Genomic DNA, 26,014 nt, shown 5'->3' on the forward strand with positions numbered 1-26,014 from the left:
TAATGTCCAAAGGAACAGATACTACACAGAATCTGCAGCTATGATACGTTATACATAAATTGAAGATGGAGAGGGGCAAAAAGCAAAGGAAAGGGAAGGGATCACTCATCGCTGCTGATTCTGCATAGTTTTCTAATGCAGCTGGCAGCAGTGATCTCCTCCCTTTCCATTCCTTTCTTCTCCCCTCCACCTTCAATTTACATGTAATGCATCACAGATGCGGATTCTGTGTGGCTTTTGTTCTTTTGGACATGTCTGAAAGAGCAGACACCTTGCATTCATATACTTCACAGTCTGGTTGGAGACTAGGCAGCAAGTGCATATGACAGCACAGTCAGTCATTAAAATATTCTACATAAAATGCAAAAGATCTTATACTTTCAAGTTCTTTAAAATATAAATAAATATATCTTTTCATTATACAGAAAAGAATAGTTAAAATTAAACAATAAATAAATAAAGATAGCAAAGAAATCTGTTCACAAGCCAGCTGCAAACTAATGGAGGTAGTATCAAAGTATGAAAGATTCACTAAATTTTATAATGTGGCATCCCTGTTTTCAAGAAATAGAATAATTTTCTAATGCAGCTGGCAGCAGTGATCACCTCCCTTTCCATTCCTTTCTTCTCCTCTCCACCTTCAATTTACATGTAATGTATCACAGATGCGGATTCTGTGTGGCTTCTGTTCTTTTGGACATGTCTGAAAGAGCAGACACCTTGCATTCACATACTTCACGGTCTGGTTGGAGACTAGGCAGCAAGTGCATATGACAGCACAGTCAGTCGTTAAAATATTCTACATAAAATGCAAATAATGTTTTGGCTCAACATCCACACACACCAGTAACAGAAAAATCAACACGTTGAGTAAAATAGATAAATATGAAGTTCCCTTGTTTTTATACACATGCTAGAATCATTTAATTTAGGCAACAATTTTGCAGGTCAGTGAATAATATGAATTTGCAGGTATGCTAATGTTATCTGAATCATTCCTGATTACCTTTGGGCAGTGCATGCAGTTTTCAATAACACCCATGGATGTATATTACTGTAGAGCCCCTACCAAAATTTATGCTCATCTGTGTAGAGTGACACTGGGAGAGCCCATATGAAACAGGGACCAAAGCAAACAATGGCAAAATGGAAGCAGAAGTGTTAAAACTCTGAATTCAAATGTTCCTTCACAAAGGAACATCAAGTTATGTTGCCACCATTCAGCTGACATAAGCTTGCAAAGGTGCATGACACAACAAACAATTGTAAAGGTGTTGTAAAACAGCTGAAATTACTAAAACTCTGTTCAGCCAAAGGGTTCAACAGAATCCTTGTTAGGTTATATTACAGAATTTGCAACTGAATTACTTCCACTTGTGTCCATATTCTACTAAAGATTCCTAGAGCCAAGAACTTGTGATAACTGTTGTTTAGCTACCACCACAAGGAATAGAGTCCAGAGTTTTGAAAAATACAGCTTAAAAAATTATGTTTCCATTAGGTACATTTTGCAAGTGATAAAGGACGTCTAGGAAGCTAAGGAGGCCAAAACTGCTAGAAATTAAAATGTAAATGCATCAAATATTCAGTAATGGGAGAGCTAATAGCATGTGTTTATACTCTTTTAAATGTCATTTATGAACACTGGAAGCTTAGAAACATCCCAATGATTGGAGAAGGGCTCTTGACACACCCCTCTATACAAAAGGCAGCAGAAATGATCCATGACACTGTTATCATTATGTTACTCTTCTCTACTTAATTCTAAGATATACTGATTGTCAAAACACTATGACCTGGGACAAAATAATCATCTCCAAGGAAATCAGCTTAGACCTGGAAAACAATGGTCACACTAAACCCTTCTCAAGTTCTTCATAAATGATATATTTAGTGGCAGGTAATCTGGAATGTCATAATAGTTTTGAAAAGCTTTTGATTAGTAACACACTGAAGACTTCTTAATAAATGTTATATCTGATCAGGGTTGCAATTGTACTGACAATTTTTGCAATTGTACTGACAATTTCTTGACAGCACATTACCTTCAACAAAAAGTCATTTGCATATACAGAAATACTATTGGTGTCCTCTAAGGATGTGTAAATGGATCATTATTACTCCTGTTACACATTAAGAACAAACTGCAGCTATTTGCTCAGTGAACACTAAATGGAAAAATGATGTACACTTGGACTACACCTCCTTAAGCACTGTACAGAAAGGTGTGCACTATTCAGCAAGTTCATTTTCAATATGTTTCCCAGAGAACTGAAAAAATTGAGTGATAAATCCCAATATTAAAATCCAAGTTGAAAGGTTTCCTTGTGCACACTCCTTCTATTCTGTACAGAAGTCCCTTGTAGTAGTTGAGAATATTTCTCTGTATTGTATTACTTATTTGTATATTCTCTGTTTTTCATGTCTTATTAATTCTCGTTCCATGACCAAGTACTTTGGTGTGCATAGTCGCATGGAACTGGTAAATAAATAAAAATTATTTAGTGGACAGTATTAGTTAACAGTCTCCGATTTTTTGTAGATAATGTAGTGATCTATGTAGAAGTTTCTGCTGACAAAAGTTGTTGAAATATCTTGTTATATGTTGCCAAAATATTATCCTGGTACAAATACTGGTAATTTACTCTAAATGTAGTCAGATGTAAGTTTGTGGAACTCACAAAACAAAAAAATTGTAAGTAACTTTTAACAACATCATTAATTATTTGTAATAAGAGCGCATAATGTTATACAAATACTTGAGAGTAACAATGTCAAACGACAAGAGGAATGAACACATCTGCTTGCTTGCAGTAAATCAAATGTAAGACACTGATTTATTGGTAGGATACTATGAAACTGCACTTCGTCTGGACAAGGCAGCTTACTTCATCAGTTAATGAAACAGGAAGAATCTTCAATGTTATGACATCTTGCGCAATAAAAACTATCATCTGCCACACATTTTATTGTGATTTGTAGAGTACAGATGTAGGTATAGTCCCTGAAAGCTACGTATCGGTTATAATCTATGTCTTGATTTGTTGAACTGAGGACTCTTCTTCACCACTATACCTAAAACACGTGATATGCAAGTTATTGGGGATGATCAGATCTATCATAAATGTGTTGTTAAACAAATGTGTAATTAATTACAATAAAATCTCTTTATTATTTTCAGAACAAATTCTTTACTAATTCCTAATTAGTTATGATAAAAGAAATTATTCAGGTAGTGAAGGGTGACGAAAATTTAATAGTCATGCGTGACTGGAATTCATCAGTAGGAAAAGGGAGAGAAGGAAACATAGTAGGTGAATATGGATTGGGGGGAGAAATGAAAGAGGATGCCATCTGGTAGAATTTTGCACGGAGCATAACTTAATCATAGCTAACACTTGGTTCAAGAATCATAAAAGAAGATTGTATACATTGGAAGAATCCTGGAGATACTAAAAGGTATCAGATAGATTATATAATGGTAAGACAGAGATTTAGGAACCAGGTTTTAAATTGTAAGACATTTCCAGGGGCAGATGTGGACTCTGACCACAATCTATTGGTTATGAACTGTAGATTAAAACTGAAGAAACTGCAAAAAGGTGGGAAATTAAGGAGATGGGACCTGGATAAACTGACTAAACCAGAGGTTGTACAGAGTTTCAGGGAGAGCATAAGGGAACAATTGACAGGAATGGGGGAAAGAAATACAGTAGAAGAGGAATGGGTAGCTCTGAGGGATGAAGTAGTGAAGGCAGCAGAGGATCAAGTAGGTAAAAAGACGAGGGCTAGTAGAAACCCTTGGGTAACAGAAGAAATATTGAATTTAATCGAGGAAAGGAGAAAATATAAAAATGCAGTAAATGAAGCAGGCAAAAAGGAATACAAACGTCTCAAAAATGAGATCGACAGGAAGTGCAAAATGGCTAAGCAGGGATGGCTAGAAGACAAATGTAAGGATGTAGAGGCTTATCTCACTAGGGTTAAGATAGATAATACCCACAGGAAAATTAAAGAGACCTTTGGAGAAAAGAGAGCCACTTGTATGAATATCAAGAGCTCAGATGGAAATCCAGTTCTAAGCAAAGAAGGGAAAGCAGAAAGGTGGAAGGAGTATATAGAGGGTCTATACAAGGGTGATGTACTTGAGGACAATATTATGGAAATGGAAGAGGATGTAGATGAAGATGAAACGGGAGATACGATACTGCGTGAAGAGTTTGACAGAGCACTGAAAGACCTGAGTCGGAACAAGGCCCCGGGAGTAGACAACATTCCATTGGAACTACTGACGGCCTTGGGATAGCCAGTCATGACAAAACTCTACCATCTGGTGAGCCAGATGTATGAGACAGGCAAAATACCCTCAGACTTCAAGAAGAATATAATAATTCCAATCCCAAAGAAAGCAGGGGTTGACAGATGTGAAAATTACCAAACTATCAGTTTAATAAGTCACAGCTGCAAATTACTAACGCAAATTCTTTACAGACGAATGGAAAAACTGGTAGAAGCCAACCTCAGCGAAGATCAGTTTGAATTCCCCAGAAATGTTGGAACACGTGAGACAATACTGACCCTACAACTTATCTTAGAAAATAGATTAAGGAAAGGCAAACCTACGTTTCTAGCATTTGTAGACTTAGAGAAAGCTTTTGACAATGTTGACTGGAATACTCTCTTTCTAATTCTAAAGGTGGCAGGGGTAAAATACAGGGAGCGAAAGGCTATTTACAATTTGTACAGAAACCAGATGGCAATTATAAGAGTTGAGGGGCATGAAAGGGATGCAGCGGTTGGGAAGGGAGTGAGACAGGGTTGTAGCCTATCCCTGATGTTATTCAATCTGTATATTGAGCAAGCAGTAAAGGAAACAAAAGACAAATTCGGAGTAGGTATTAAAGTCCATGGAGAAGTAATAAAAACGTTGAGGTTCGCCAATGACATTGTAATTCTGTCAGAGGCAGCGAAGGACTTGGAAGAGCAGTTGAACGGAATGGACAGTGTCTTGAAAGGAGGATATAAGGTGAATATCAACAAAAGCAAAACAAGGATACTGGAATGTAGTCAAATTAAGTCAGGTGATGCTGAGGGAATTAGATTAGGAAATGAGACACTTAAAGTAGTAAAGGAGTTTTGCTATTTGGGAAGCAAAATAACTGATGATGGTTGAAGTAGAGAGGATATAAAATGTAGACTGGCAATGGCAAGGAAAGCGTTTCTGAAGAAGAGAAATTTGTTAACCTCGAGTATAGATTTAAGTGGCAGGAAGTCGTTTCTGATTCTGAAAGTTTTTGTATGGAGTGTAGCCATGTATGGAAGTGAAACATGGACGATAAATAGTTTGGACAAGAAGAGAATAGAAGCTTTCGAAATGTGGTGCTACAGAAGAATGCTGAAGATTAGATGGGTAGATCACATAACTAATGAGGATGTATTGAATAGAATTGGGGAGAAGAGGAGTTTGTGGCACAACTTGACAAGAAGAAGGGACCGGTTGGTAGGACATGTTCTGAGGCATCAAGGGATCACAAATTTAGCATTGAAGGGCAGCGTGGAGGGTAAAAATCATAGAGGGAGACCAAGAGATGAATACACTAAGCAGATTCAGAAGGATGTAGGTTGCAGTAAGTACTGGGAGATGAAGAAGCTTGCACAGGATAGAGTAGCATGGAGAGCTGCATCAAACCAGTCTCAGGACTGAAGACAACAACAACAACAACATATGAAACATATGTTGGTGGCAGTAGGATCACTCTGCAGTCAACTTCAAATGCTGTTTCTCTAAACTTTCTCAGAAATGTTTCAAAATGAATCTCTTCTTCCCTCCAAGGATTCACACTTGAACTCCCAAAGCATATCCCTGACATTTGCATGCTGATCAACCATACCGTTACAAATCTAGCAGCTTGCCTCTGAATTTCTTTGATGTCTTCTTTCAACTGGACATGGTGCGGTCCCAAACACTCAAGCAGTCCTCGAGGACAGGTCACACTAGCATCCTATATGCAGTTTCCTTTATAGATGAACCACACTTTCTTAAAATTCTCCACTTGTAATTCAAAGATAACTCAATTGAAGCATTTGCCTCCTTACAGAATTATTGTGTCAGAGAGTAGACGAACAGAACAACAACAAAAAATATATTTTACACTAAGAATAAACTTCTGCATGGAGAAATGAATAGTACATGCAGTGCAGTGCTTCCGGTGGCCAAATGCGGAACTACTTGATAGTGATTCACTTTCTATGCACACATGGTGCTGTCCTGTCACTGCACAACACTGCACTTCAGCAAGTGCATGGAGGTTGATGATAGGGCACTACATCACCCCCCACCCCTGATGAAAGTAGAGCATTGGTATTGAGGAGCCTCGCTGGGAAGTGAACTTGTTGGCTGGAATGGGTCATTCACGCCTTAGAAGGTACTGTACTATGCCATAGCCTGGGAGATGTTTCCAGAATGAAATTTTCACTCTGCAGCAGAGTGTGCACTGATATGAAACTTCCTGGCAAGCCATGTCTCTGCACTACCCTTTCTTCCAGAAGTGCTAGTTCTGCAGCATTGCAGGAGAGCTTCTGTGAAGTTTGGAAGGTAGGAGATGAGGTACTGGCAGAAGTAAAGCTGTGACGGCAGGGTGTGAGTCATGCTTGGGTAGCTCACATGGTAGAGCACTTGCCCATGAAAGGCAAAGGTCCCGAGTTTGAGTCTCGGTCTGGCACACAGTTTTAATCTGTCAGGAAGTTTCATATCAGTGCCCACCCCAAGGCAGATTGAAAATTTCATTCTGGAAACTGTAGTATTGCTTCTACTTTCTGAGTCAGAGGAAGATATCCCACAGCTGAGATCTTATGACCAAGAAATGTCACTTCTGGCTGCCCAAAAACACAATGGGCTTCATTCAGTATACTCCATATGGTTCTAATCGTCTGAAGACCTCACACAGGTGTTGATGATGTTGTTCTGGATCAGCAGAGAACACCAGGTCATCATCAAGGTGTATAAAGTAGAATGGTACTCCTTGAAGAATGGAATCTATAAATCTATCACATCTGAGCTGCATTGTGTAAGTCGAAAATCATACATATGCTCTTGTGTAAGCCAAAGGTATGATTATGGCAGTCTGTGGTATGTGTTCTGCAGCTACAGGAATCTGGGTGTAAGCTTTTGTACAGTCCAAGACATTGAAAATGGTGGCACCATGTACTTAAAGTGCCTTAACTGTAGTACAAGGTACCTGTTGGCAAAAGTTCGAGAGTGAAGCACATGATAGTCACCATATGGGCACCAGACTCCACCTTTCTTGCAACTAAGTGCAATGTCGAGGACCACAGTCTTTTAAATGGCTGTATTATGCCTTCCCATAAAACCAAATCAAATTCAGCCTTCGCAATTACTAAATGGTCCAGAGACAAGTGTCTAGGCCTGCATGCCAGAGGGGTCTGTCCATTGCTTTAATATGGCACACTGTACGACAGGGTATGCTTCATGGGGCACCAGGTGATCTCATCAGATTTGGTTAGTCAGTCAGCAATGCAGTGTACTCAGCACCGGAAGCCTGCATCAACTAGGAACTGTGGACTGCTACATTGTTGTGGAAGAGGGTGATGGCAAAGCTGGTGATGCTGTCCACCAAGTGGGCATTCACTACTTCAGGGAGTAGCTGGTAGTGCACCAGGAAGTCTGCTCTAATGATAGCCTCTGTGACATATACGATGGTGAAATCCCACGTATGGCACATGACAAGGTTAAGCTCCAGTTGTTGAGTGCTGTACATTGTGACTGAACAGTTGTTAGTGGCTGCCAGATGGAAGCCAGTTGATGGCCAGAAATGACGCTTGGACATTCAAGGCAGGATGCTCAGATCCAACCAAGTGCCTACTAATAATTTCATGCCGGAACCTCTGTCTGTGAAAAACAGGCTCTTGAAGGATGACTGGCAATTGGATGCACCTATTGCCAACCTCCACTTCCATTTGGGTGAGAGCATGGTGATGAATGCCTCTTCGCATGATCAGTGAACTGGCAGTGGTACAAACATAGCTGGATGTCACTCGATTAAGTCATGGTGCGGCTGGCAGATCAACTCCTCAAACATCATTGGTATCTTTCTCTACTGTTTCCAGTGCCATGGTATGACAACAATGTGTAGACTTGGGAACACAACATTGCAACTTTTGCTGCAAGTGAGTCATGGTCTGTTCACTCTACCAATGACACTGTTGTTGCACAGTTATCTGGTGCCATGGCTGCACTGATCTGCATGGGTGGAATTGTGTCTCAAATTGGGTTAGTTAGCTCTGAAACAGCATCCAGCAGCATGTCCACTTGTGAGATGATGGCTGCCTTGATATGTGGTGACAAGTGGCTGCTCCATAATATGTGTAGCAAGTTATCCAGTACCATGCCTATGCCAACTTTACTGCAGAGATGGCGCAGGTACTGCAATGGCTTCCGATCACTGATATCTTCTGGTGTTAGCACTTGCCTAATGAATCTCCATGGGAGGCAGCCATATTTTGTTTCAATTCTGTCTTGACCTTAGAGTACGAGCTCATCTTGGGTGGCACAGTAGTGACTTGTACCTTGGCTGCAAATCTGTCATCCAATTGACTTACGATAAGGACAAACTTAGTCATGTTGGCCATTACTCCCACAGAGCAGAAACTTGCCTCCACTTGCGCAAACTAAAGGAAAGGATTGTTTGGCCAGAATGGTGGCAGGTGAACTGCTACTCTTGAAAAGGCACACTCTTAGACCATTGCACGATTTACTGAGACTCTGACGCAGTACTGTTCCTCCCATTCACTTTGCGGTCACCACTTGTCTATTCTTGCAAGAGAAATGCTGCCCGACTCTTGTCTGACATGTTCTATACATAGGAGGAATATATTCAGGAATGGAAGGACAACATATAAGGCTACTCTCACTTACAACTCAAAGATAACTCAATCAAAGCATTTGCCTCATTACAGAATTACAATTTTAAATTTGAGAGCATGCTGGAAAACTTCATAGCACAATATAAGAGAGTAGATGAACAGAACAACAACAGAAAATAAATTTTAAATCTGAGAGTAAACATGCACATAAAGAAATGAATCACACATGCAATGGAGCATTCTTGCTGGCCAGGTGTGGAACTACTCAATAGTAATTCCCTCGGTATGCACAAGACACTGCACCATCATGGCACAACACTGCATTTCATGTGAGTGCATGGAGGTTGAAGTGCAGGATGCTACAGATTCATCAAACTATTACGTCAATAACAAAAACAGACTTCATTAATATTGATACAGTTTATCTAATATATGTAATATTTAACTCATGAGCATATTTTGTAAAATATAATCTGTTGGTAATTTTTAAATATGTTTTTATGATGGATTTTTAATAACTTATGTCTGCTGAAAATAAGTTTAGTTGTTGATTTCTTATATAAAGTAAGACATTCTACATAAGGTAATCAATATTTTGAAATATAAGGTGAAAATATGAGGGAGTGGGTATTCAAAAAATACAATCGGAAAAAATGTAAAAAGAAATTTCAAATATGGGTCCCAAAATATTAAAATGCACAAAACACTCACAGAGAAAATTTCTTTGGAAATGCTAAGAAATATTGAAAGGTCAAGTATTGCATTGAGATGTTCATTAGACATAGCTATATCATTATCTACTACTGCACAGGTGTCACCAAAGTATAGGTTCATTTCAACCCTTGTGACTTCTCAGGACTTCATTGCACTTGCTTGAAACTTACATTTTCCTTGCCTTCTTCACCAGTGTTACTGCAGCAGATAATAGGTTTGGTATATAATAGGTATGGTATATCATCTTCTTACTTTTCTTGGGGACGTCTTTGTTCCATGACACTCCTTTCATATTCCTTACAAGACGGACAGCTTGCCTTGCTTGCTGACTTATCTCGCTGTCATTTCTTACATTTTCCTGTATTATACTCCCCATGTACATGAAACTTCCTGCTGTGTACAGGTTTTAGCATCTAGTACCATGTCCTGTAGGTCTTTTTTTCTTGTTGTGACCAGCTTACACTTCTTTGCTTTAAATTTTTGGCCATATGCTTACACAACTTCTTCCCAAAGATACAACTGCTTCTGTACTTCCTCCCTGTTGTTCCCTCGCACCATGAAATCATCAGCAAACAACTTTGTTGTCATCCTATCTCCTACTTTTCTTGCTACATTTGTAATTACATCATTCCTCACTGCTATGAAAAGTTAATGTAAATAGTGTATACCGTGTTTCAGTTCATTTCACTTCTTCCTGTTCTCTCTCCTCCTACTCACACAATTTACTCGTCCTTGGAGTTTTATGTTGAGCACAGACTGTTTCTCTATTCATTTCCTCCTTAGTGTCTCTCAAACTTTACTTCTGAATGCAATGTCATGTGTTTTCTCAAAATGCTGGGAAACTTATCAGAAGATTTGCCCCATTCTCATAGAGGCATTCCTTCAGCTGTCACACTGCAAATATTAAGATCTACTGTGGACTGCCCTCAAACCGTACTGTTCTTCGTTCAGTTACTTCTCCATGGTTTTCTCTCCAGAACTTTCTCAAAACTGTTTGCACAGTGGCACATAATACTTCATTTCCCTCTATTTGGCTTACCTTCTTGAAGATACGTACAACTGTTTCTTCTTCCAGTCTTCTAAAGTTCTCATTTCATTCAATACAGCTCTCATAGCTCTATACTGTCACTATGTCCCCACCATTTCTTCAGATCTGATCATTTCCATGCTATTTCAATCATTTCAGCCTGTAACTCTTGTACATTCCTCTGCTGCTCCATAAAGATACAGCAAATCTAACTCCTCTACATTCTAAAATTTCTGGGACTGTGATGTTAACCAGTTTTGCACATACAGCCGGACGTTGTCATCAGAGGTGAATCATTTGCCCCTCAGAGCCTTTTTAAGTGTACCAAAAATTCATTCCTTCTGATTCACTTCCTGAAGCACAGGACAACAGTGAATGCCCAATGTTACTCGCAAACCTTGACCACCCTTCGCCAAGCGATCAAATCAAAACGACCAGGCAATCTCACCCGAGGGGTTATTCTGCTCCACAACAATGCAAAGACTCATATGGCCAACACAGTCATGGCAGTCCTGCAGAAATTCAAATGGGATGATCTCAGCCACACTCCATACATTCCGGACCTCTCTCCCTGCGATTACACCATTTTTGGTCCCTTTGAAAATGCTCTGAGGGGTAAACAATTCACCTTGGACAATGACATCCAGCTGTAAGTGCAGAACTGATTAACATCACAGCCCCGGGAATTTTACGAGACAGCCATCCACTGCCTTGTGTCACAGAGGGACAAGTGTCTCAACAGCCAGGGTCAATACTTCTAACATACAGGTACTGGTTTCTGTAATTATGCCTCCGTCTTGTTTCTTTTTGAACTCCCCTTATATGTTGTCCACAGCTCTTTGATGTACTTCTTCTTTTCTACCTCAATCCCATCTTCATGAACCATTTTTACAATCTCTGTCAATTCTTTTCTTCTATTTCTGTCATTCCACTCTGTATGTTCTTATTTCCTTTACTACTGTAAACTGCGACAAATTTGCCAAGCAGAACAACTTTGCCACTTTTTGAATAAGAATATATTTGGTGCTATATGAAGTTCCTTAATCATCCAATAGAGTTGCCAATACTTTTAATGCACAGGACAGACAATGAACAATAGATATGATGTGCATTTTATGTTTATTCATTTTTTCCTGATCTTTGTCAATTATTTCTCTTTTGGCTTGTCGAACATGCATTTTCTGGTAGTCTACAAAAGGGTCTCATCCTAACAGAAATAAAACTGTGTGGTATATTTAGTACAATAATATAACTTGGCACGATTGTGGCAGGAAGTTTGGTGAAAATGAGAGAAATTTGCCAATCTACATTTTTTAATTTTTCTAACCTCTATCAGACTTTTTTGTTAATCAAGCATTTTGGGACTCTGTGCAGGTCATTGAACTGACAAGGCTCATTAGAACAAAACTGGGAGCATGCAGGTACCAAAATTTTTGCTGTAAAGAGACTCATAATTTAGCCATTTGTGAACATAACAAAATGAATGACAGATTGACCCAGCATCTTTAGTACTTGGCGTCATTAATGTGACAGGCCTGAAAATGATGTGATTGGAACATTAGAACCAGTTACCTCATAAAACAATATCAAAATAATGGTCGTTGTCACAGTATTATTACACTTCATCTACCAGCTGCTGTACCATGCTCCTGAACCCAAGATGGAATTACATTTATGCTTTTTTCATGTTGGAAGCTGTGAAGCAGTTATCTTGACTGGAGGTGTGGTAAACATGCTTATTACTCCATGGCTATAGTGAAGGAGCAGTAGATCTTAATACTCAGATCTGAGCTAGCAGCAATACAGGTAGTATTGAAGTGCCTGAGAGCTATGTTTGGCACCTGTGAAGTTAAGTACATGGTTAATAGTATGATTCCAGATTTATCTCCAAGTTGTTGTTTCCATTTATGCACAACACTTCAAGTCCTGACTCAGTCATCTTCTTCACATGCTGCAGATTTTGCCGTTATGTGTACTCGTTGCCTGGATTCCAACCAGAGTGTGAACTATTGTTGGTCTCATGCCACTATTTGTACCTGAGTTCAATTTCCAATACCAACTAACCCTTTTGAAGCTCATTTGTTTTTCAGAGCTCACACTGATATTCTGTGAAAGATGGATTCTCTTACCATTTTCACATTCTGGTAGCCAGTGAGATTTTAGTAAACTAAGCCCCGCACCACAAGCGTTATTTAAATTGAAATTGCCATTCCTCCTTATTAGGTTTTCTGACATCTTTATTTCAAGAGACTTCTTAGTTATGACGTCTCTGTGCCATGATACTGGTCTCATTGTATTTCATTTGATGATTATATTCAACGCAGTGCTTGGCAATACCTGATTTCATTGGGTTTTTTTTTTTTTGTAGGGTATGTCATTGATATTGATTGCATCTCTCCTTGACCCATTCTGGTAGTCTGTCCAACATAAGACATACCACATTCACATGGAATGTGAAACATACCCAGATTCTGGAGACCTGTATCATCTTTAGCATTACAAAGAATACTTTTTATCTTAGTTGAATGGAGTGAAATACCCTGGATGCTACGTTTCCAAAGAAGTCAGTCAATCAATCTTTATACATATTGTGCCAGAATAAGGTAGATAAGTGATTTTTAGCTTCTCTTCCTTAGTCTCAACCTTTTTCTCAGGCATTCTTGACTTTGGTTGCATTGCCCGTTCAATTTCAAGATCTGAGCACCCAGTCTTTCAGAACATAATTAGTGGCTGTTGTAATTCTGCTGTGAGGCTCTCCTTGTCTGAAAGTGTTTCAGCTCCTTGGACCAAAGCCTTCAGCACCAAATTTCTTAGTGAGGGATGGTGATGGCTTGAGGTATGGAGACAGAGGTTGTGTCTGCAAGTTTTCTATATACACTGTGACTCTGGGATCCACCTGTTCTTTTCTTAACTAACACATCAAGGAAAGATAATTAGCCCTCTTTCTTAGGTTCCATCATAAAATTTACTTTATTACAGATTGAGTTTAACAGTTCCAGGAACTCTTAAAGCTTTTCTGTACCATGTAGTCACATTACAAAAATGTCATCCTTTGTAATGATAGGAACATGTTGTTTACAGATTCTAGTACCGTCGCTTCAAAGTGTTCCATGTATAGGTTTGCCACAAAAGGTGATAACAAACTACTTATTATCAAATCATCAGTTTTTTTCACAATATTTTCCACTGAACAGGAAATAAGTAGATGTCAGAACACACCTAAAATTATCTGTGAAACTTTTTCGCAGTTAGTTCCAAGGAATCAGAAAGTGGAACTCTCATAAAGAGTAAGACTACATCAAAACTGACCAAATATACATATCCTAGATCTACAATTGTCTGAGGCAGTGTACAAAGACAGCAGAGTTGCAGATGTGGTGTTCATACTCCACCACATTTTTGCTGAGAACACGTTTCAGGATTCTGCCAACTGATATGTAGGTTAACCAATGTTACTAACTGTGGATCTTAAAGGAATTCTATCCTTGTGTACATTAAGAAGGCCACATGGCCGTGGCAACACTCCTGCTAATTTTGAAGACCCTTAATAATGGAAACACCAAATTCTCAGAACATCCGGAAGTGCACTATTAATCAGTTTTGACGAGAAAACCTGAAAGATCTTAAAGCACATGGCACATGACTGGACTGTGGTCAAACCAGCCAAGTGATTTAAGAGAAGCTGCAAGTCTGCTAGATTCAGTCTTCGCATCTAAACAGCTTCACTATTCTGAAGACTATGAGCGCAAGAGTGCAAACAACCTAAGAAGTGCAGGAAAACACTCACAAAAATGAAAAAAAGTGTAAGTTAAGGCTTATAGTAGTCAGATGATTAAAAAGGCCAATATCATCATCCTGCTGTGGAGTATTTATTTGAAGGGAATGTCTGACTTAACACAGAACTTACTGGATGATGAATGCCAGGTAATTGATATTTTTAAGTCAAGTGCAGAGCTCTGAGGTGTCAGCCATGATTTAGGCTCTCTAGAGAAATGTCTTGGTGAAAAAGATCATGAAGTAGCTTCAGATGTAACAGGAATAGTTTGGACAACAATATCTACTCTGTTATTGGGGATAATATCAGGCACATTGGAGGGAATGCTCCACACACTAATGGGGGGATTGTGTCACTCTTTGATTTGATAATCTGAGGATGAAGTGCTCTGTTGAACGCGTAAATACATAACTTCAGAAGGCATTCAACAGAGTGGGCTGATAAATTCCATCTGTGATCCATGCATCATAGCCTGACACATTTGCAAAATACATAGTATAGTCCAAACGTGAATATTTTGGTAAAAGTTTACAAGTACAATTAATTTCCAGAACCCATTCAGTGTAACGAGATCACTGTTTGTCCAATCCCTGTGACTTCAAATATTTTCACTAGGTCTTTTTTAGGGTCCATCTCCCTCCTGCAAAAGATAGAGCTGTTAAATAACTATGGACACCATTGCAAGAATCACTGGGGAAACAAAAAAACAGCAACTAGTACAGCACATATACATTTGCACTTTTCTGTCGGAATATAAGAAGCTTATTAAATAGGAAGTATGAGCTACTCTTATCAGTTGACAAAACTGACAAATCTAAACGTATCTCCCTTCATTGAATGTTCTCAAAACCTTTGGAGAAGGTAGCTCACAAAAGAACATTGGACAGGCTCTCTGAAAATGACATTTTAACAACATCTTAGTTTCACTTTCATAATGTTTTTTGCTGATTCCATGAACTCAGTCCTGGTTGAGCTAAACATTAAAAACAACTGTGTTGGAATTTTCTGTGATCTTTCAACATCTTCCTCTCTGTGGATCATAAAATCCTAATAGGGAAACTAAAACAGTGTGACATTAAATACATTTCCCCTGCATAGGTAGAGTCGTTTCTTAACAACAGAAAATAGAGGGCCACATTAACAATAAGGCCAAATTCAGAAGTGGTAATATTAACTGTGGTGTTCCACATGGTTCAGTTATTGTCCTTCTGCTCCTTTTGCAGACACCTGGACAATTAGAAGACTCTTCAAAAACTGTGATGTTTCCTGATGTCACTACTTACAGATGAGAACCGGTTCACTGCAAATAATTCAATCCTTAACCTTATGAAGACTCATACTATGCAATTCCAAACAAATAAAAATATCTTACAGGTGCTATGACTACAGATCAACAGACTCACACTGGATGAGGTTATGTGTGGGAAGTTCTTCAGCACCTAGATGGATAATAAACGGTCGTGATGCCTGCATGTGGATAAGTTAAATAAAAAACCCTGACCTCTCATATACTATGTTGACTTGCAGACAGGATTGATAGTATACTTTCACTCAATACTGCCTTGATGCTGCTACGATCAAAAAACGTTAATTTTACAGAAATATAAAATATTAATATTGTATAAATTTCATAATCAAACATCTTACCAAAGCTTCTTCAAAGACATAGGGTTGTTACATTTATGTGCTGACACATGTACTCCATAATGGTAAAAATAAAGGAAACCCTGCAATCAGGCCCTGAAGACTACGCAAGGTGTGAGGTCAGCACACCACACTCCTGGCTGTTGTCAACATTTCGACCTTGGAGCTGCTACCTGTAAATCAGATAGCCCCACAAGTGTCATCATGAGGAACTGAGTGCACCTCCATCCAGTCTTCCCACCAAAGAAAAATCCCTGACAGTACCGGGAATCGAATTCGGAACTTCTGCATAAGATTCTGTCATGTTGACTACTTGGATACAGAGGCAGACATTCCATAATGGTACATGTGGTTAATAACAGTAGTGCATTTAGGATGAATTCAGCAATTCACAATCAAAATACTGGAAGTGAAAACAACTACCATATAGACAATGCACCCCATGTAGGGTTCAGAATGATGTTTTATGCTCTAGGTTCACTGGCAGACATAAGGCAGGATATTGAAAATCCCAGATATTCATAGATAAGAAGAAATATTATCTCATTATCCACTCTTTCTACACCTTATCAGAATATTTGGACTCAGAAGGCATTCAACAGAGTGGGCTGATAAATTCCATCTGTGATCCATGCATCATAGCCTGACACATTTGCAAAATACATAGTATAGTCCAAACGTGAATATTTTGGTAAAAGTTTACAAGTTCCACATAATTTAAATGTTTATATTAAATAGATTTTGTTTTTGCCCATTTATAGACTGTTGACAGTGGTCTGTGTAAAGTTAGACAATTTTTTTTGTTAAAACTGTTAGACAATAACAGCAGCAAAGCAGTTGCAGCGAATGGACAGGTTGGTTTTTTATTTTTTCATAGCTTATTTTTGCTAATATGCATAAATATACATAAAGTAGTTGCTTTGTCAGTATGAGTAGATTTGTCCTAATGGTAATTTGTTATTGCTGACTACTTCCACCTATTAATGTATATATTGTCATATTCCAAATCTCTGAAAGCCCTCTGTCATGATGGGTTATAGTGTTACACCTCAATGAGGAACTTGAAATTTTCAGCACAGAGCAGGATCAAGTAGAGGAACTATGGCTTAAGTTTACAAGAAAAGTTGACCAAGCACTGGATGGATATGTACCCAGTAGAACAGTTCATAATAGGAGGGAACCTCCTTCATATACAGTCTAAAGAAACAGCGAATACAGCATAATAGGTGTAAAATAAATCGTAGGGCCATTGATAGAGAGTTGCTGAATGAGATGCATTTGGCTGTCAAGAGAGCAATGCATGATGCCTTGCATGTTTACCACAGCAGATTATTGTCAAATGATATTACACAAAACCCAAAGAAATTCTAGTCATACATGAAGGCTGTTAATGGCACCAAAGTTAGTGGCTGGTCCCTAGCAAATGAGAGAGGAATGTAACTGAGGGTAGCAAAGCAAAAGCTGAATGCTTAACTCCTTTTATAAATGAATATACAGGAGAATTGTATGAATTAAACCTGCATACCACTGAAAAGATGAATGAAATAAGTATTAGTGAAAGTGGTGTTAAAAAACTGTTGCAATCATTAAAATTGAACAAAGCTGCAGGGCCCAATGGAATCCATATCAGATTCTATACTGAATTTGTGGCTGAGTTATAATAGATCCCTTGAACAAAAAACTGTGCTCAGTTCTTGAAAAAAGCACAGGTCACACCCCTCTACAAGAAGGGTAGTGGAAGTGAGCCACAATATTACCATCCAAAATCCTCGATATCGACTTGTTATAGAATCGTACAACATATTCTGAACTAAACATAATGAGGTATTCTGAACGGAATGACCTCCTCAATGCCAACCAGCATGGATTCCGAAAACACTGACCATGTAAAACCCAACTCGCACTTTTCTCACAACATACTGAAAGCTTTGGATCAAGACAATCAGATATCACTGCAGTATTTCTTGATTTCCTAAATGCATCTGACTCCATATCACACTTACACTTATTGTCACAAATGCGATCATGTGGGGTATCAAGTGAAATTTGTGACTGGATTGAGGACTTTTTGATAGGGAGGACACAGCATGTTATCTTGGATGAAGAACAATCGCAGATGTGGATGTAACTTCAGGTGTGCACAATGGCAGTGTGTTGGGACCCTTGATGTTCATGTTATATATTAATGACCTAGCATAGAATATTAATACTAACATCAGGGTTTTTGCAGGTGATGCACTTATTTATGATCTAGTACTGTCTGATAGAAGCTGCATAAATATTCTTGATAAGATTTCAAAGTGGTGCAAAGATTGGTAATTTGCTTTACATGTTCAGAAATGTAAAATTGCACACTTCACAAAACAAAAACAAAACAAAAAATGTAGTATCCTATGACTGTAATATCAATGAGCCACTACTGGAATCGGCCAACTCATGCAAATATCTGGGTGCAACACTTTGGAGGCATATGGAATGGAATGATCACATAGGCATAGTTCTGGGTAAAGCAGTTGCTAGACTTCCATTTATTGGCTAACATGGGATGTTGAACATATACAGAGAAGGGCAGCACAAATAGTCACAGGTTTGTCTGATCCATGCCAGAGTGTCACAGAGATACTGAAGGAACTGAACTTGAAGACATTTGAAGAGAGACGTAAACCATCTCGAGAAAGCCTATTAACAAACTTTCAAGGAGCAGCTTTAAATGATGATTCTAGGAATATATTACAACTCCCTACAGATCGCTCACATATGGATTGTGAAAATAAGATCAGAATAATTATTGCAAGCACAGAGGCATTCTTTCCATGCTCCATACGTGAACGGAATGGGAAGAAACCCCAATCACTGGTACAATGGGATGCACCCTCTGTCATGTGCCTTATGTCAGTTTGTCAAGTACAGATATAGATACAGATGTAGATAATGTGTGACTGAATGAATGAATGAATGAATGAATAAAGGTCTTAATAACATAGAGCTATTCAAAAATAATCTGAAATTATTGCTCATAGGCTGTGAGTGCTAAAGAAGTAATTGAAGCTTTAATGACTTAAGTTAATGATGATGGAAGCAGAGAGGATACTAAATGCAGATTGGTAAAAACAAGAAAAGATATTTTGATAAAGGAAAGCATGTTACAAAATTTAAGATCAAGCACGTTATTTCTGAAAATATTTGTCTAGACTATAACCTTACATGGAAATGAAACATGGATAATATACAATACAAAGAGGCTGTACACACTGCAAACAAAGACACTGTAGAAGCTTTTGAAGTATCTTGTTATGATAAAATACTGAAGATTAGATCAGATAAGTAACAAAGAAGTACTGAATAAAATCTGAGAGAAAAGCACTTTATCGCAAAAAAGAAGGGACAGATTGATCAGACACAAAGGCCTCAAGGAATAGTTAATTTTGTGATGGAAGGAAAGTGGAGAGAGGCCAGGGCTTGAAAACAGTAACAAGGCTCAAATATATGTAGGTTGCATTAGGCATATTGTGATGAGATTTGAACAGAGGAGATTAGCATGGAGAGATGCATAGCATCAGTTGTCAGACTGAACACTAAAACACAAATAAGTTAACTCTTACTGTTAATTACAATGAACAAAAGCAATTTGTCAACAGTATAAGTCAACACTAACATTTAATTTTATGTGATAACCATAAACTAAGTTTGCACCAATGCCTGCAGACTGTACTGGCTCTATGCATTACACAAGCAGCAGCTTCTAACGCTAGGAATTTTATTCCAAAGGAGGCTTATTTGGCTACATACAGTAATCAGCAGTAACATAAAATAAAGTAGCCAAAGCTTTCCCAAACTATCAGTTCACCATAATATCTTTGTGTAAATGAGCAACATGTACTCATGTATAAAAGTGAATTATACTGAATAGTCTTTCGTGTCATTGCGAAACATCATACAATTTTTTTTTTTTTTTCTAACTAATTCCATGTCCCTGAAAGTTGTCACCCTTGATGTATCAAGCATGTGTGTGGGTGCATATCGTGTACATGTGTGCGTGGCTGTGGGTGTGCACATGAATGGAATAAATATACACGGAGATGATTATATTTAGCAGTTCTTTCCATTTTCATACAAGGAATAATATAAACAGAGAGTAAATTATTAATGAAATCAAGTAAGCATCTTCCTCTTTAGGCAGGCCACTTAAGATGTAATTCAAGTTTCATAGTCATAAGTTAATTCTTAATGTTAATTACTATGAAGAGAAGAAATTTACCACCTGTCAACACTTCATCTGATGTGTTAATTACACACTAATTTCCCACAAAGGCACACAGATGGTTGCAGAGCTATGGTTTATATCACAAGTAGCTTCTAATAGTAGTGTTTTATATATGAGCAGATGGTAGATGTGCAAGAAGTGAGTTTTGTTGTAGAGACAGTGTATGTTGTAACATAAAAACTTCCTACATTTTTAAATTACATTATATTAATCAGTAGCTATTCCTTCCCTCAGAATCAGTTCAAACGAAATTTTAATGTAAATGGAAAACACATAATAAAAGTGAATCATGTTCAAAAAGCTTGTATGCTGGATGTCCTACATTATTACAGTCAAACACATAATATTTGTTTAATTTTTTCACAACTAATTTCATTTCCTTGAAAGTTGTCCTTTTCGATGTGATAAGCATATGTGTAGATCCATATTTGTTTTTGTTTGAAAATGTGAAGTACTATAAATAATGCATAAACTATTAAGGATAGTGATTAAGCCCCTTACTTGGATGATTTTATTGTTTATTTGCAGAATTTTAAAGGGATAACTCTGTTTACAAGCATTTTTATTTCAATCTGCCAGACTATGCAATAAATAATAACCTCTCTGTTCTTCCATGGCATGATGAATATCAAGTGGATCCTTTGACACCAGTATAGAGGACCATTTTTGGTCAATTTCTTCAAATTTCTTCAGACTTTTTTCAGCTTCTTCCTCTACAACCTTTGTCCTTTTTTCTCTTCCAATAGCAAGTTCTTCACGATGCTTAACTTCCCGAGAATCACTAGCTACTCGAACATTTGTTACCTGCAACAACACCCCTTTTTAGAACAGGCACTACTACAAAATGTAACAGAAGTGATAGGAATTTTTTGTTCGTTTATTGCAAATTACTGTGTAGTATAATGTTCAAATTACAAAAATCTTCAAGACTCTAAATGAAAATATACCTAATACACACCAGTTCACGTCCTTCCAACAACAGTTTTTCAAGTTGATCTGCACTGTTTTCCACTTGCTCATCAAGCAGTGACTTTCCTTTCTCTTCCTGCACCTCTTCTTCATCAACAATATGTTGCCTGAAACACATAGACTGTTTCAGTAGTTACATATCTCTTCTTAGTTTTATTAACATATTATCTGTGTTGGTATGGGTTTGGGGGGGGGGGGGGGAGGTTTGACATGTGCACCTACAGATACAATGCAAAATAATTGTTTACTGTATGACACAGGTCAAGTAAATAATACTTATTTGGTGGTAGGTAGCAGCAAAATAGAAGACAAGTGACATTAAAATCTAGTTTTCAGACTTTAATACATTTGTATAATGAATACATCAGTGATAACTTCATCTGTAAGGGATAAGTGTAGTGTTCCACAATGAAGATAGGCAAACACAGAAAAAATTCTACTTGCCAGGTACCAGCAGTGACAGATACAAACCAAAAATCACACTGTAAGGTCCAACTCTTACATATACTGATCATGCAAGCATTTTTAAATTTGCCAGTTAAATTAACTGTGTTTGACGTAATATAGATTAATAGTCAAGGGAGACTTTAAAAGCTAAATTTGACTAGTATGAGTCACAAGAATAAGGAAAACCTATTTAATGATGTATTAAAAACAATTTTGGAAAATAAGAGCTCATGATTGAACTCTCAAATATTTTATCTAATGTTAATAAATAATGTTCTTAATTTGTATAATTCGAAGGAAACTCCTGTCACTCACACTGTTGTGCCTCATATCTGTGACAATTTGTAACTAGCAGCACAAAGTGTAACTGATATCGGACTCTGTGGCATCCACTCCATGGTACAGGGGGTTAGGTGGAATGGATCCCTACCAGTAAACCCATTTTTTTAAACAATCGATCTCCCATCTATAAAAAGAGCTTCAGACTTCTGATTACTTCACAATGAGTTTAATGTGTAAAATATTTGATGTTTCATCTATATCTACATCTACATTGATACTCTGCAAATCACATTTAAGTGCCTGGCTGAGGGTTCATCAAACCACCTTCACAATTCTCTATTATTCCAATCTTGTACAGTGTGCAGAAAGAACAAACACCTATATCTTTCCGTACGAGCTCTGATTTCCCTTATTTTATCGTGGTGATCATTTCTCCCTGTGTAAGCCAGTGTCAACAAAATATTTTCACATTTGGAGGAGGAAGTTGATGATTGAAATTACATGAGAAGATTCCGTCACAACGAAAATGCCTTTCTTTTAATGATGTCCATCGCAAACCCTGTATCATTTCAGTGACACTCTCTCCCATATTTCGCAATAATACAAAACATTCTGCCCTTCTTTGAACTTTTTCAGTGTATTCCATCAGTCCTATCTGGTAAGGATCCCACACCATGCAGGAATAATCTAAAAGAGGACGGACAAGCATAGTGTAGGCAGTCTCCTTAGTAGATCTATTACATTTTCTTAGTGTCCTGCCAATAAAACACAGTTTTTGGTTAGCCTTCCCCACAACATTTTCTATGCATTCCTTCCAATTTCAGTTGTCCGTAGTTGTAATTCCTAGGTATTTAGTTGAATTTATGGCCTTTAGATTTGACTGATTTATCGTGTAACCAAAGTTTAACGAATTCCTTTTAGCGCTCATGTGAATGACCTCACACTTTTCATTATTTAGGGTCAACTGCCAATTTTCACATGAGTCATCCAGATATATTTTCTAAATTGTTTTACAATTTGTTTTGATCTCCTGATGTCTTTATTAGAAAATAAATGGCAGCGTCATCTGCAAAAAAACCTAAGATGTCTGCTCAGATCATGTCCCACATTGTTTACATAGATAAGGAACAGCAAAGGTCCTTTAACAATACCTTGGGGAATGCCAGAAATCACTTCTGTTTTACTCAATGACTTTCTGTCAGTTACTACGAACTGTGTCCTCTCTGACAGGAAATCACAAATCCGGTCACATAACTGAGATAATATTCCATAAGCAAGAAATTTCACTTCAAGCCGCTTGTATCATACAGTGTTAAAAGCCTTCCAGAAATCCCGAAACATGGAATCGATCTGAAATCCCTTGTCAATAGCACTCAATACTTCATGTGAATAAAAAGCTGGTTGTGTTTCACAGGAACGATGTTTTCTAAACCCTTGTTGACTGTGTGTCAATAGACAGTTTATTCAAGGTAGAAACATGTCTAAATAAGGTTTCAAATTATGTTTACAGTTTGTTGGAAACCACTGAGTGCTCTCATTATCAAACACTGGATGAGTAGAGTCTATATAATTTTCTCTGTTTTGAACAAAAACTAGTTTTTCATGCATCTCAATGTCTATGACATCATATCTTTTGAAATATGTGTCATACAGTGATATAATTTAGTAGGTACATTCAGTGTTATATGTGGATACCATCTGCAAATGTGTAGAAAACAGAGCTAGAGTTAGTAGTAATCATTGTAAATCTTGGGAAGACACAAATCAGTAAGCTGGCATATTCTGTCTATTTTCAATTAATTATGTCATATGTAATAATGTTCTGGGACAACTCAACTTTAAGAAAGCATTCAGGGCTCAAAATTGTGCCATAAGAATAATGTGGGGCCCTCATCCATGATCATCCTGCAGACCTCTGTTTAAGCTTCATGGTATATTTATTCCATCATGAATTTCCAAGAAGAAAAATGAAATTCATTACTCCACATTAGGGTTCTCTTTAGCAAAAAAGAGGTGCACAATGATATAAAATGTCTGACAAACAACAAAGTAAAATTCGAAAACAAACTGAAAAAGTCATTCCTTGACAACTCTTTCTATACTGTAGCAGAATTTCTGGGAATGTGAAAGACTCGTTCCACATCATTACAATGAATCGTACAAATGATCGATGGAGCATGTATGTAAAATACTTGTTCAACATTTTTACAATTAATCATATAAGTGATCAGTGGAACAAGACCTCTTAGTACCATGTTACCCTTGTGGAGGCGTTCCATCTATATGCTCTCCCTCTGCATTGTGACTACATAACAAATAGTACTACTGCCTTTATTACCATTAAAAGCTACTTTCTCTTAAATAAACATCATGTCTTTCCAGAGGCTGCTGGGCCTTAGCACCTGCAGACAGTGGCCATTTGTGTGTGTGTGTGTGTGTGTGCCTTAGCACCTGCAGACAGTGGCCATTTGTGTGTGTGTGTGTGTGTGTGTGTGTGTGTGTGTGTGTGTGTGTGTCATTTTGAAGATGCGAATTTCGGAAATTTTTTTAAAATGCTGTATCTCTGTAACAGTTCTAGATATTTCGTTAGAGCTTTTTTTATTTGAGAGATAATTGCTTTATGCTTACAATGATATCCTCCGTTTAGACATATCTGTCTAAGTTCTTTTTTATAACTTGTAGAAAAAAAAATTTTTCAAAAATGCCAATCCACCTGCAGACAGTGGCCATTTGTGTGTGTGTGTGCCTTAGCACCTGCAGACAGTGGCCATTTGTGTGTGTGTGTGTGTGTGTGTGTGTGTGTGTGTGTGTCATTTTGAAGATGCGAATTTCGGAAATTTTTTTAAAATGCTGTATCTCTGTAACAGTTCTAGATATTTCGTTAGAGCTTTTTTTATTTGAGAGATAATTGCTTTATGTTTACAATGATATCCTCCGTTTGGACATATCTGTCTAAGTTCTTTTTTATAACTTGTAGAAAAAAAAAATTTCAAAAATGCCAATCCAGAAAAGTTCGATTTTTTTTTTCTGTTGATTAATACGATGTAGTACTATATTCTCTGTAAAGGAGAGCTTCCACACTTATGTTGGACAGGTTTTATTTTAAAAAATCATTTTTTTTAACTTTCCAGGGTAATGTTAAGTCTTCACTGAAGTAACAATGTTTATTTCTATTGTCTCTGTTGCATTTAGGCCTATTTCTTATCACTTTCTTTGTTGCAATTATTTCTTTTCACTTTCATTGTTGCAGATATTTCTTAAACTTTGTTGTAGTTCCTTGTCCGTTTCTTTGTCGTGGTTGTTCATTAGGTTTCTGTATTGTTGTTGTTCAGTGCTAATTTGTTTACTGAAGAGGCTTCTAAGACCATCCAGTGAGTTCTGTGTCTTTGTGAGGAATTTGCCAGTTGACACAGTTGCACTGTGTTTTGTGAAAAGGACTGTTTGGCATGTCTTCTGACTGGGGCCACAGGAGAGGGAAACGTGCTGACTATTGGCATATGCATAAAAGAGTGACATATAAGACAAACAAAAACAAAAAACAGACTGGGAATAAATGTTCTCATTTGAAGACGTTGTTTCAAAGTGAAGATGTTTCCAGTGATGACTTTTTGTGTTGTAAATGTTATTCCATTATTGAATGCTTAACAACATGGCGCCGAGTGTAGATTGGCAGAATACTAGGTCCAAATAAAACTACAAAAAGAACGAGGAAAAGTGTACAATGTATCGATGTATATCGCGAGTATTTGTGTTTTTTGGGCTACATCATCAGAAAAGTAACGGAAAACAATAATGAAGCCAAATGAAGGTATGGAGAAAACTTCACAGATGGGCCGTTCACATCGTCATACTACGAAACAAGTGATATAATCCGTTCGGACCCCTGCGTCTGCGATAAACGTGCTGCAAAAGGTGTAATGTGCACGGTATGTAAAACTGTGTTCCATTATAAATGTGTACATACAGATCCAAAACGTAAGATATGGTTCTGCTCGAAATGTCTCACAGA

At 37.7% G+C, this 26,014-nt stretch overlaps 1 protein-coding gene across 1 annotated transcript in view; it reads right to left on the reverse strand.

Annotated features, from left to right (window-relative positions):
- LOC126235373 (dynein regulatory complex protein 1) overlaps positions 1–26,014 on the reverse strand; it is a 444,155-nt gene that overhangs the window by 359,000 nt on the left and 59,141 nt on the right. Inside the window, exons 2-3 of the mRNA XM_049944096.1 lie at positions 21,266–21,383; positions 20,907–21,111 (exon numbers count right to left, since the gene is read on the reverse strand). Coding sequence (XP_049800053.1) covers positions 20,907–21,111; positions 21,266–21,383 — 323 coding nt within the window. The remainder of the gene's footprint in view (positions 1–20,906; positions 21,112–21,265; positions 21,384–26,014) is intronic.

Source organism: Schistocerca nitens, chromosome 2, assembly GCF_023898315.1.
Source record: "Schistocerca nitens isolate TAMUIC-IGC-003100 chromosome 2, iqSchNite1.1, whole genome shotgun sequence".
NCBI lineage: Eukaryota > Metazoa > Arthropoda > Insecta > Orthoptera > Acrididae > Schistocerca > Schistocerca nitens.